At 30.7% G+C, this 11,408-nt stretch overlaps 1 protein-coding gene across 1 annotated transcript; it reads right to left on the reverse strand.

Annotated features, from left to right (window-relative positions):
* Positions 1–3,367: 3,367 nt before the first annotated feature.
* LOC148627852 (WD repeat-containing protein 82-like) lies at positions 3,368–11,119 on the reverse strand. Its single transcript, XM_088580426.1, has 9 exons — positions 10,930–11,119; positions 9,736–9,833; positions 8,615–8,681; positions 7,444–7,543; positions 7,114–7,230; positions 6,099–6,254; positions 5,480–5,549; positions 4,625–4,767; positions 3,368–3,912 (listed from the first exon to the last, which is right to left on the reverse strand). The coding sequence occupies exons 1-9, from the start codon at positions 11,088–11,090 to the stop codon at positions 3,883–3,885; spliced, it is 942 nt and encodes a 313-aa protein (XP_088436552.1). The 5' UTR covers positions 11,091–11,119; the 3' UTR covers positions 3,368–3,882.
* Positions 11,120–11,408: the final 289 nt, after the last annotated feature.

The raw sequence follows: 11,408 nt of genomic DNA on the forward strand, positions 1-11,408 counted from the left end.
TTTCAATTGCATTACCAGTAGTTAAATTTTGTTAAAATTTACACATGCATACATTATGTGTGGGTAATTTACATTTGTGCATGTAGGTAAAATCCATGCATGATCCAGTTCATTAGAAACACTTTTGGGGATAAACCTTATTACTAAAATTGTCAATTTTTTTAAATGCTGAATACAATCTGATGGTTAGGCGTTTCATTGATGACAATTTATTGCGCTATAGTCAACTGTTATTTCCGACTTTGCCAAAGACGATAATCATGCCATATGTGCCAAATACATGTATATTTATTGGTGGGGTCACTTCCTGCAGAATACTGTAAACCAACAATTGCGAAGCAATATTTTTGCCTATTTTGCAAGCAAGAAAAAATGTGAAAAATAATTGGTGCTAACATGTCTCTTTATAACACAATAGATCAATGAGAGAGTGTTAGTTGCAAAAATGAATGGCTGCACAGAAAGATTGATAACTTAAATCGCGAAAACTAGTATCTGCGAAAATAAATTGGTTTATGGTACATTATCTGTAAAAAATAATTATTGCGTTGTTTCACAGTCTGATTTTTTTTTGCTGCTACATTATTGAATGTTTTTGACCTTTTATTTTATTGATAAAGCCAACAAGTTTTGGATTTTGTTATATATAGAAGAATAATCTAGTCTTCCATGTGACTATCATCTTTTTACTATTCAATTTTTTGTTGCAATTATTCATCAGGGTTTGACACTAATCGGTTTGTGGTCCAAAGAAATAAATAGAAGAAAAAATAGACTAGTACTGTTGGTTATGTAATAGTCCCAAAGTGATATCTAGAATGGTTTAGCCCAACCTAAAGTAACTTGCAAAATTCTATAGTGAGAGAGTTCGTGACATGGATTGTTATGTCTTAGATGCCTCAGTTTCATTTATTTAGTAGAATTTCAACTATACCACAGGATTAAAGACATGTTTACCAGTGCATTGGATATTTTACTAGCCAACAGTTGCAGTATTTGTGATATTGTCAAACCCTGTTCACCAACATTCACTGTAAAAATCATGCATTGATTTTAAGACAGTATTTTTAGTTCTAAATGATTATTTCTTCAAACACTTGAAATATTTTACATCTTTCTTTTATATCAAATATGCCTTTTATTTTCTCTTGCTTTCAAGTCAAATATGTATATTAATGTGTTTATTCTAAAGTAGCTTTAAAAGAAGTATTAACATTAATATGTGTAGTGTAGCTAACTTCCGGGAGTAGAGTAGTTTTCCTTTGATTACTACAAAAGTACTTTAATTCTTGGATACCATTTTTTGCGGATTAGGGAAGAAACACAAATTTGTGGATTCTTGAATTAGATGTTTTTAAGTTTTGAGCATGCACATAAAAAAAAATCCCCTTTTCATTGGGAACCAAATTTTGTGGACTGGCCCACCCAAGAAATCTACAAAAATTGGCACCCCATGAATAATAGTACTTTCACAGTAAATGACAATCACCAGAAGAACTTCCGTAGGTAATTATCTGTACAGAGATTTAAACTTTCTATTTAAGGAATGAGAGTTATTTTTTTTCGGTCGATGAAGAAATAACCTCTTGTCATGTGGTGTACACTAAATAATCTGCGTAGCATGGTTATTTTAAAGTGTGCACCACTGGCATTGAGGTTATTCCAAATAGACCAAAAAAATATAACACTCATTCCTTATAATTTAATTTTAGTACCAAAATTCAAGGAGTAAATCATTAAAAAAATTTGACGAGGTCACAGTTACAAAATTTGGTCTATGAGATGATAAACGAAATTTTTGATCCAATCAGAAACCATGTTTCTTCTGAAATTAAATTATTAAAAAGTAGATTAAATTTGTTATGAAATGATGCTAAATGTAAATCTTCCATTTCAAGGGCAGATAACTCTGTCAAAATCCTTGTTATTCTAACATTCTGTTGAAAATCTATTCAGAATAGATCAAATAATGTTTTTTTCAAAATAGAGAAAGTATCTTTTAGTGATATTACATTGTCAGATCGGTGGGGTTTTGACATGCATGTTTCTGATATTTCCCATTTTGCTACATTCTTATACTTAATTATCTAAGACGTTTCATCAGGTAATGGTTAATCAAAGTGACGACCACTCTTTACCCTTATTTTTTATTGCTTCAAAGTTAATTATGGTTTCCTGCTCCAGAATATTAGATCTTTTTTATTCAATTAAATGAAGAGGGTTTATTGTAAATAGTTTCCAATGATAGTGATAATGTGTATTTCTAATGCTCAACGAAGAAAGAGATTATCTGCATTTACCATGTTGAATCAGAATCTTGTTAATAATTTTCTTGTTATTTCTATATTGTTAATTTATTTAAATTCAAAGATATTGATGAATAAATTTATTAAATCATTAAATCATTCTTTCTGAAATCCAATGTACTGCAGCCTCAGCCACAGTGATGATCTGTTTCTCAAGGTCTAAGGGTATGAATCAATGCTGCCATGGGTTATTTGCAGTTTGAAGGTGACAAAGAGATTGGCAGTCCATATTTAAGTTAGTAGGTTACAAAAAGTTCCATTTACAATATTAGTCTACATTTCATTGTAATTCCTCAGCAGCAAGGAACTTGAATTGGATCATAGGACTTAGATTTCATCTTTTTAATTAGACCCCTTCCATAGTCTTTGAGGTAGCATGCTCACCTCAAGTACAGAAGGCCTTTAATAGGTTAGTCTCCTTCAGATACCAAAGACTGTAAATTGTCAGTCACTGCTTCTCCACCAAGATCACAATGTGCAGAATGTATGAAGATGACTGATTGACTCAGTTGGAATGTGTCTTGAGATGTGATACACTTACATGTGAGCTGTTGCATCTGTTAGTATATTTTGAGATTTGAATTGGATTGCAAAAAGATTTATCAAGCCTATATAAACAACTAAATATATTATGGTCACTTGATTTCAACCAAGTTTTGATTATAAAATATTTGTGCGACCCTGTCCAAAATGAACCTGTTGAACTATTTTTGATAGATCAAATGTTCTTGTAAAAAAAAAATGCATGCAATATCTGTCATAGGATGCAACACTACAATCAATCAATTAAACAAGATTGTGATAACTAGCCATATAAGATATGCCACTATCACACTGATGAAATCCACATATTTTGAGATAAGTTCACTGCTCAAGGATAACATATTTGAACTCTGTACACACAGATGGTCCAATATTGCAATATTTTAAGATATGTAAGAGACTGATTTGAAGCTTCTGCAGATTCCATAAATATTTTTAAAACATCTTATGAAAATACCCAAGTGTGACAAATGACAAGGTTTCTGAAAACTTCTAAAATTAATTAAACAAAAATAAAATAGATCTTCCATTTTTATTCTGTAAAACTCTCTACTCTTTCATCATGTATAAAAAAAATAATGCACATATATATCAACAAAATTTGCTAAATATAACAAGCATACATTTTACAACGTAGGAAGTGTTTTATACCAGTGCTCTTCATTCATATGAACTAAAAATAAACTAATAAATAAGAATGATGTATTCTCTAAAAAAAACTATGAAAATAACTAGGACATTATTTAGTTTGATAAATGCTGCACCAAATTCAGAGTTATTCAAGATAATGATATTTTTTGTAAAATTATGAAAAATGAACAAAACTTTATTGTCACACTACCAAAGACACCAAAAACATTCATTATAATACACATGATGCATAATCATACATTCATGGAATTTGAGATTGCACATTTTTGTAAACAGAAAATGTATAAATGCACTTTAATTGTTCTGATCTATCACACACAATTTTACACAGATGAATTGCTGCCTCCATTGTTTGTGGTAAATAAAATGTTGTAGATCCACTTCAATCATCTATGTATGGTAACCAAAATCCCTGCAAAATAATAAATACATTTAGCATTTACTGAAATTGTGAATTATATGAAGTTCATCTCAATCAACATTTAAAGGAAAAATAGGTTTTCAATCAATTTTTTTTCTGCCAACTATCTCCCCGTAAAATGGATCTTTTTAAAAATAATTTTTGTAAGCAAATTATGTCTTTCTGTCAAAGTTCTTTTGAAAACATTTTAAAATAATGTTGGTGCAGCACTATTCACCTTTGAAAACTTATATATTTCTATTCAAACTTACAAAGATGCCATATAAAGATATTTAGTGCCTTAAAATAAGTGACCTTAAATCACTCCCATTCCAAAGGCCATAATAATACATGTCAAAAAAGTACAAAATCTATTTGTCTAGACTATGAAAAAATCATATGGTGCTAACATGTTGCTTTCTGTTTTGATTTTATTTTATTGCAGATGTGTTTGTCTCTAGGGATCAGATTTAGTATTAATTACCATGTTTTTCTGACTATAAGTCGATGTGGTGTATAAGTCAAATTGCCTAATTTTGACCAAAACTTTCTGTTAAAAGCTTGTCTTACATTGCAAGTGCTACTCTGACACGGATGGCCTCTTGTAATTTCATAAGAACTTAAATGAGTGATTGTCTCATTGTTACTTTACTCCTATCTAGACTAAACTCCATTTGATCCAGTAAATACATGTAATTTTCTAATCAAATGAAGATTGTCCTACCATATTTGTGCATGCTGTAGCTAACATCATGAGTTTGGGATTAAATTGAACACATTGTACAGGCCCAGGGTGATCACAGTTAAATACAGCTACTCTCACACCAGTGTCTGTGTTCCAACAATTAATCTTTCCATCTGTTGATCCTGAAGTATAACAAAAGTTATTAAAATAACTGTGATATAATAATAGTCAAATTATAATAACCAGATGCTATGGGGCTGTAAACACATCCTTTATTTCAGTTACTTATTAAAAGGTTTTTTTTTTCAAATAGAAAAAATTATTGCTATAAAATTATACGGTTTTCAAAATGGTACAAAAAATTATTATGGTTAAAATTTTACATCTTGAATTTCAACCATTAAGAAAGATACACAGAGGAACCTGTCTTAACCAACCAATAAGCAGTGTCCCAGCTACCTGAGTATAGCAGTTTGAAATAATTTTGGTCTTTTTTATCTGAAGATATCAACTTTTATCACATTGAAATGCATACTTTTACCAACCTATAGTCTAATTACAATAGCCATTAAATATACTTTACCAAATGTGTCAAGTGTAAGCATATGATATTGGTTTAGAGTGGTGAAGTGGCCTCTCCTTTATCACGATTATGTGCCATCCCAATTTTCTAGCCAGATCAATGCATAATGCATGCAAGAATCACAGATGAAACAGTTTTCCTGTTTTTTTTTAATCTGCTATTATTCCTTTATTCCAACACGACAGGTTCTATAGTACTATTGACTATAGAAACAGAAATGATTAGTGTTCTTAAAATTATGTATAAATTGTAAAGTGATATTTCATGGTGCTGTAAAATATTTTTTCAAGTATGAAATGATTATTTCTTACCAACAAATGCAAACTGTGAATCTGGACTGAATGATGCCTCCAAACTGATACCTTTATTGTTCTGGAAACCCTGTTGATAAAATAAATAATCCTAAAATTATCAATCTTTATCTTAGTTTTTTATCTCAGTTATTGAAATTAACAATTAAGTGTAAGTGGTCGGAAGAATCAGGAACATGCATGTCAAAAACCCAATGATCTGACAATGTAATTTCACTCAGGATAGTTTCTCTATTTGAAAAGACCATTATTTTACCTCTGCATCACTGGCTTTGCACATAAATTTTGCAAAAGAATCTCAGAAAAATGAGGTTTTTGACAGAGTTGTCTGCCCTTGAATGTTCATTTTCAGTACATTTCAATGAAATTGTAACTCAATGGTCCAGCATGATATGGGAAATCTTGTCTGTTTTCTTTGATTCAAATGGTGAAAATAGTCCAGTTACACTATCACAATGATGGGTTTTTTTTATACCATATTTCACCCTTTGCCTGATTCTTACAAGGACTGACACGTAAAAGTTTTACAATGGATGAAGTATAAATGAGTTTCTTTATTATTTTGTAAGTTAAGCAACTGATATAGTTTATACAAAAATATATAATGTATTAGTCATACCATGAATGTCTGTAGTGGAGTGCCCTGGAAGGCATCAATTAACCTCACTACTTGACCGTTAGTGGATATCAGTATCATTTTACCATCAGGACTGAACTTCATTCCTGTCCAGTCACAATCTTTATCCTGGGCAAGTTTAAATGTGGCAAATGGTCCCTATTAAATAAAGTTTCATTTGTAGAATTAACATTTTGATGTAAGATCAGATATATTTATGGAAAAAATAATAAAATGGCAATCAACACACATTGTCTTTTTAACAACATAGTTTTTGTTTTAATCAGATAATAGTTTTTAAAATCCCAAGTTCAGAATCATCATAGTAATAACTTTAAACAATTGTTTAATTCAGACAGTTAACAGTAATGTACACAGTGACTCAATGCAAACCAACAATATCTTACAGCGATACTCTATATTAGTACACAAAACAAAACTAAAGAACTGTATGAAAAATCATTTCTGAATATTTACATCTTTTTAACCTTGTATGTGGTTAGGAACATGATATTGATTTTGCCAGGATATCAATGTAGACACAGATACAGAGTAAGAAAATGGCTACTGTAAACATATAAATTGCAGAGTACTAATTTTCGCTATTTTTGCTTTGAACAGAAAAATGTGATAAATAGTTCCCATGAAACTGATATTCAAAACTATAAAAGGCTAATCATTTTTTCAAACCATGAAAATTTATGTCACCGAATATGTTCATATCACAACATACCTGAATTAATATGTTTACAGTATATAATTGTAACAAAATGTAGCAGTTAAAAATGAAAACTGACTTCAGTTTCTGCTAAGGAAATTATATGGTCAGAAACATTACACTTACTGGTGGTACAAATAGTTATATAAGATAATCCAGATAATCCAAAATACAAGAAAAGGTTGAAAGTTCATTCTACTGAGATAGGAAAAAGGCCTTTGTCATATTACATCCAAGTATTTTGTATTGTAATAATGTTGTAACACAATGGTTAAGTATGAATTAATAGTAAAAACTTACTCTATCAAAAGATCTCAAATCATACAACTTAACACACTCTGAGTTGATACCAGCAGCAAAAATCAAACCCTCAGGATCAAATGCTGCAACTGGTCTACCAGATAAATGCATTAATCCCTGAAAATAAAAATAAATTAATAGTATGATAACAATGACTGAGGGTGAAAAAATGATAATGTAATTTTTTTTACCTATGTGATATCAACAAAGCCAAGTAAACTTGAACATTTTATCTACAACCAATCATAGAGCGTCATGTTTACTTTTGTACAAAATTATATTAAGCAAGAAAAGATTTTTAGCATAGGATTGTTTATAAATTACACCTACCTGACAATTTTGTGACCTCAAATCCCATAGCCTCAGTGTTTTATCTAGTGATCCTGATAGAAATGAGTCATTAATTGGAGACATACTAAGGGCAACAACTCTGGAAAATACAAAGGTAAATTAAGCAAAAGTTCACAAAGAACAAATCAAAGACTGAAGTCTTCAAAATCACTAATTGTCAAATATTCTCTGCCACTGATTTTCATTTACTTTCAACATCAGAAATGGCACGAATGCAATATGCTCTAAAATCAGACGACTTCCGCTAGAATCTTGGTTCCCATGATATGATTGTGTACTCTTTTGTAACCATGATGACCCGAATGTTCTCAATCAAAACAACTTGTTACCCAGAACCAGATTAAACAACTTGCAATGGCTATACATAGATATTGGGGTCCTGATAATTTATATGACCTATATAGTCAATTGTAACAAGCCCCTGTGTTTGAATCGGAAACTAGGTAATATTACATAAATTCAATGCACCTGATCATTTCTTATTTTAATGTAAACTTCCCGTTCTCATACAACCAAATATAAAAAACACAAACAGACATGTGTATGATATTTTTTTTAAAAGAGGTACATCAATGCTGATCGATCATTTCATGTAAACTTCCCATTCTCATACAGCAAGAAACACACATGTAGTAAAAATATATAACTATGCAAATCATATGCGTAAATAAAGTACTGAAAACAATGTTAGCAACTTAAAAATATTCAGTATCACTAAAAATCATTTAACAAAAAAAAAAAAGAAAGAAGCAGACATTTTAAGAATTTACTTTTCTTGATAAAGTTCAAATAATTTTCGATTAAGTTAGTAGCAAATGTAGCAAAAAGCTTATTGACAAATTGTACAAAATACATGTAAGTGAAGGAATATAAAATAGATACTTCCTTTCAAGAAAGGTTCAACTTCAAAAGTACATGTATGTACTTCATCATTAATCTATAATAGATGTTGATGCTTCCTACATGTATGTCATAGCTGCTTTTGTCCTCTCAATGTACATTTCAGCCTTCTCTCTTATCATAACTTGAAAGTCATTTAAGAACATTCAATGTAAGTACATGCAGTTCCTCATATAGCAGTTAAATATTGTGTAATTTTTAAGTAACATTACAGAGAAGTTTCTTATTATAACTGAAACATCAAACTTACTTTTTTGTGTGACCTGGAAAATATCTGATGTATTTGTTGTCATGAAGAGATAAATATCTGATAGTATCTGAAAAGTTAAACAAATACTCAAGTTTATGCTGGATTGAACAATTATATGAAAACAAGTTTTATAAGGAAAATTAACTGACCAATTTTCCATGGTTTTCAATTTCCAAATTATTCATGTACTAAACCAGTTGAACATATACAGTATATATTGTATGACAGTGATTTTCCAACCCTTATTTTGGGTCCATATATTGGCCCCATTCCCAAATATGCTCCACACTTCCAAAATAACAACTGTGAAAATCCCAATCGTGACTTGAAACACTGTCTCAAGATTTGTTAGTTTTGTAATGTAGTAGGTATCTACTAATTTCTAGACATTTGGGGTATATCTGCAGTTATTCATACTCTTCCCATACATTTTTTGTACTAAGATCATTACATCACAATTTATCTTATTCTATGTGAATGATGCACTTAAAACAATTGTTGGGAAAGCTTAATGAACGACCAAGCAAGGTCACACTATTCAAAGTATTTCGCAAAAATAATGTGTGTCTTGTGTGGTAGCTACAAGTATTAAGAAAAAATGTCATTTCTCTTCATTTCAATTAATAGCGCTACTTTGCCAGCTACACCTTCATGTACATCTGGTTCACGATCAACATTAAGACTGAGAGTACTAAATGTAGGATTCATGACAGTGGAGTTAACCACGACAATCAAACAATTTCAACAAATTGTCAAGAAAACAAATAAGTGTAAATAATTAAAAAGGAAATTTGTAAGATGTACAAAATCTTTTCTGCACTCTGTTGTATAAAAAAAAATCAAAATTGTGGTCAAAGTGTCGCCCCATGGATTCCAATACACTGGGAATTTTTGTGGAACTCATTTGGTTTTTGATAGAAAGAATATGAAAAAACCTTGTCCTTATGTATGTATATTACATTTCCCGAAGTTTCAGTTACTGTGCTCTTTTACCCAAATACATGGAACCCAAGTCCCTTCACCAAAACAGTAGAAAATCACTGTATGATCTACGCCTCATGAAAATATATCTGAATTGCAAAACTGATCGTTTTAAAACATGACATTGTCTAAGTACAAACCATCTACTTTAGTTGAACTGTGTAATGCTGTGTTTACAGCATGAGTATAACATATCAAATCTACTCCATACTTTTTGCTGTTTAAAGTTTTCTTTGGTCTGAAAATAAAATTGTATTTTTATCAATTTTTTGGCTTATAATTAGGGTAAATAAGAAAGTGTCATATTGTTTTATCACTCTCCATGTTGGAGATATTATGAGTGGAGTTACAATGTCTCCACTCTCCTAAGTGGAGTCACCATTTCAAAAATTGTCTGTAGTTTACTACTCCTGTCTTTATACCAAGGTATACATGTATTTAATGGTTCTAGCAGTTTAACAACATTATCAGTTATGGACAGAAAAAATTCTGAAAAGTAATGAAATGGAGCAACTTTATCCTAGTTTTGACTTTGGAGTCACAGTAGAAGACATGAGTGACTCCACTGTGAAGAGTGGAGATACATGTACAATGTTTCAAAATTTTGGTTGACAGTAGTGTAGGTCTAATTTAAAGTTGCCATCTTTATAATTACAAATATAGTAAAACTGACCCTCAAAAATCAATAATCGATCTCTTAAAATAATATTTAAATATGTTTACTCTTGTACAATGTATGAATCTAAATAACTTGTGTGGCAAAATTACATAAAAAATCTGACCCAATATCTTTTTGAAAGCTATTAAGTCTGGAAAAAGGTTTAATTTACTGTTTTTTTTTGCATGTATTTGGATTGGCAACGGAGGCATGACCTAATTAAATAAATAAAACAAATACAAATTCCACCTCATTCAATTCTGAAGCACACCACCTGTAATTAAATTAAAGGGAAATTCTTGCTAGTTGAAATTGATATACCCCTGCCCTGGATTAGACCTGATTCCAGGACTTGATCAAAACCAACTTAAAAAATAGCTAACATAGCTAATCTAAGTAAGAACAATGTATGAATGTCCACCCCACAATCTATTGGATATATTTAGATCTTGAAATTAGAGAAAACCCTTTTGCCTTGCCCTTGGATTTTTTGGGGGGATCTGATGGCATACACTACTTTTGGACCTGCAGAGCCAGACGACTGAGGTAGAGAGATTATTATATCCATGTTTTATAATTCAGTGGACAGTTCTTCCTTTACAGGCGGGACATATGGGTTTTACTTATTATGGCCATCTTTGTTTATATTTGAAAATACAGAAATTATGATGCTAACGTTCCATTCTGGCAATCATAAATAACTATTGAATCATCATCACTGCTTGAAATGAGTGTTTCGCCATTGGCCGAAAAATCTAAATTGTTAATGCGTTCAGTATTTTCTCTAAAAACTTTTGCTACTCGAAAATTTCGCACAACATTGTCGGTAAGCTTCATTTTCGGCTTTCAATAGAGGGCGCTGCGAATTTTACTGCGGAATATATTTAAAGACCGAAGAAAAACTAAAAAATAACATACACAATAAAGAACCATTAAGATGCATTATTTATTTTATTGTCTGAGTATGTGTCATGAATTTCATGCAGGTCGAATATAATTTTGTAAAATGAAATAATAAGCTGTACAGAAACTATTATAAACAATAGATTGACATGATTGTAAATCGTTTTTGTGCTTTCCTTTGTTAATATTTTTATGGTGATTAGATTACTCTTATCGCATATACCGAATAAAACATTTATTTACCTATATGCG

This window comes from Perna viridis, chromosome 1 (assembly GCF_037379345.1).
Source record: "Perna viridis isolate PV_CMFRI_1.1 ecotype Kerala chromosome 1, ASM3737934v1, whole genome shotgun sequence".
Taxonomy (NCBI): Eukaryota; Metazoa; Mollusca; class Bivalvia; order Mytilida; family Mytilidae; genus Perna; species Perna viridis.

Excerpts from the sequence above, each read along its gene's own strand:
- LOC148627852 (XM_088580426.1), bottom strand. The coding sequence starts at position 11,090 with ATGAAGCTTACCGACAATGTTGTGCGAAATTTTCGAGTAGCAAAAGTT. Across the intron at positions 7,544-8,614 it reads TTTCCAGGTCACACAAAAAA|AGTTGTTGCCCTTAGTATGT; the intron begins GTAAGTTTGATG and ends TGTATTTTCCAG. Across the intron at positions 4,768-5,479 it reads TTCACAGTTTGCATTTGTTG|GATCAACAGATGGAAAGATT; the intron begins GTAAGAAATAAT and ends GTTATACTTCAG.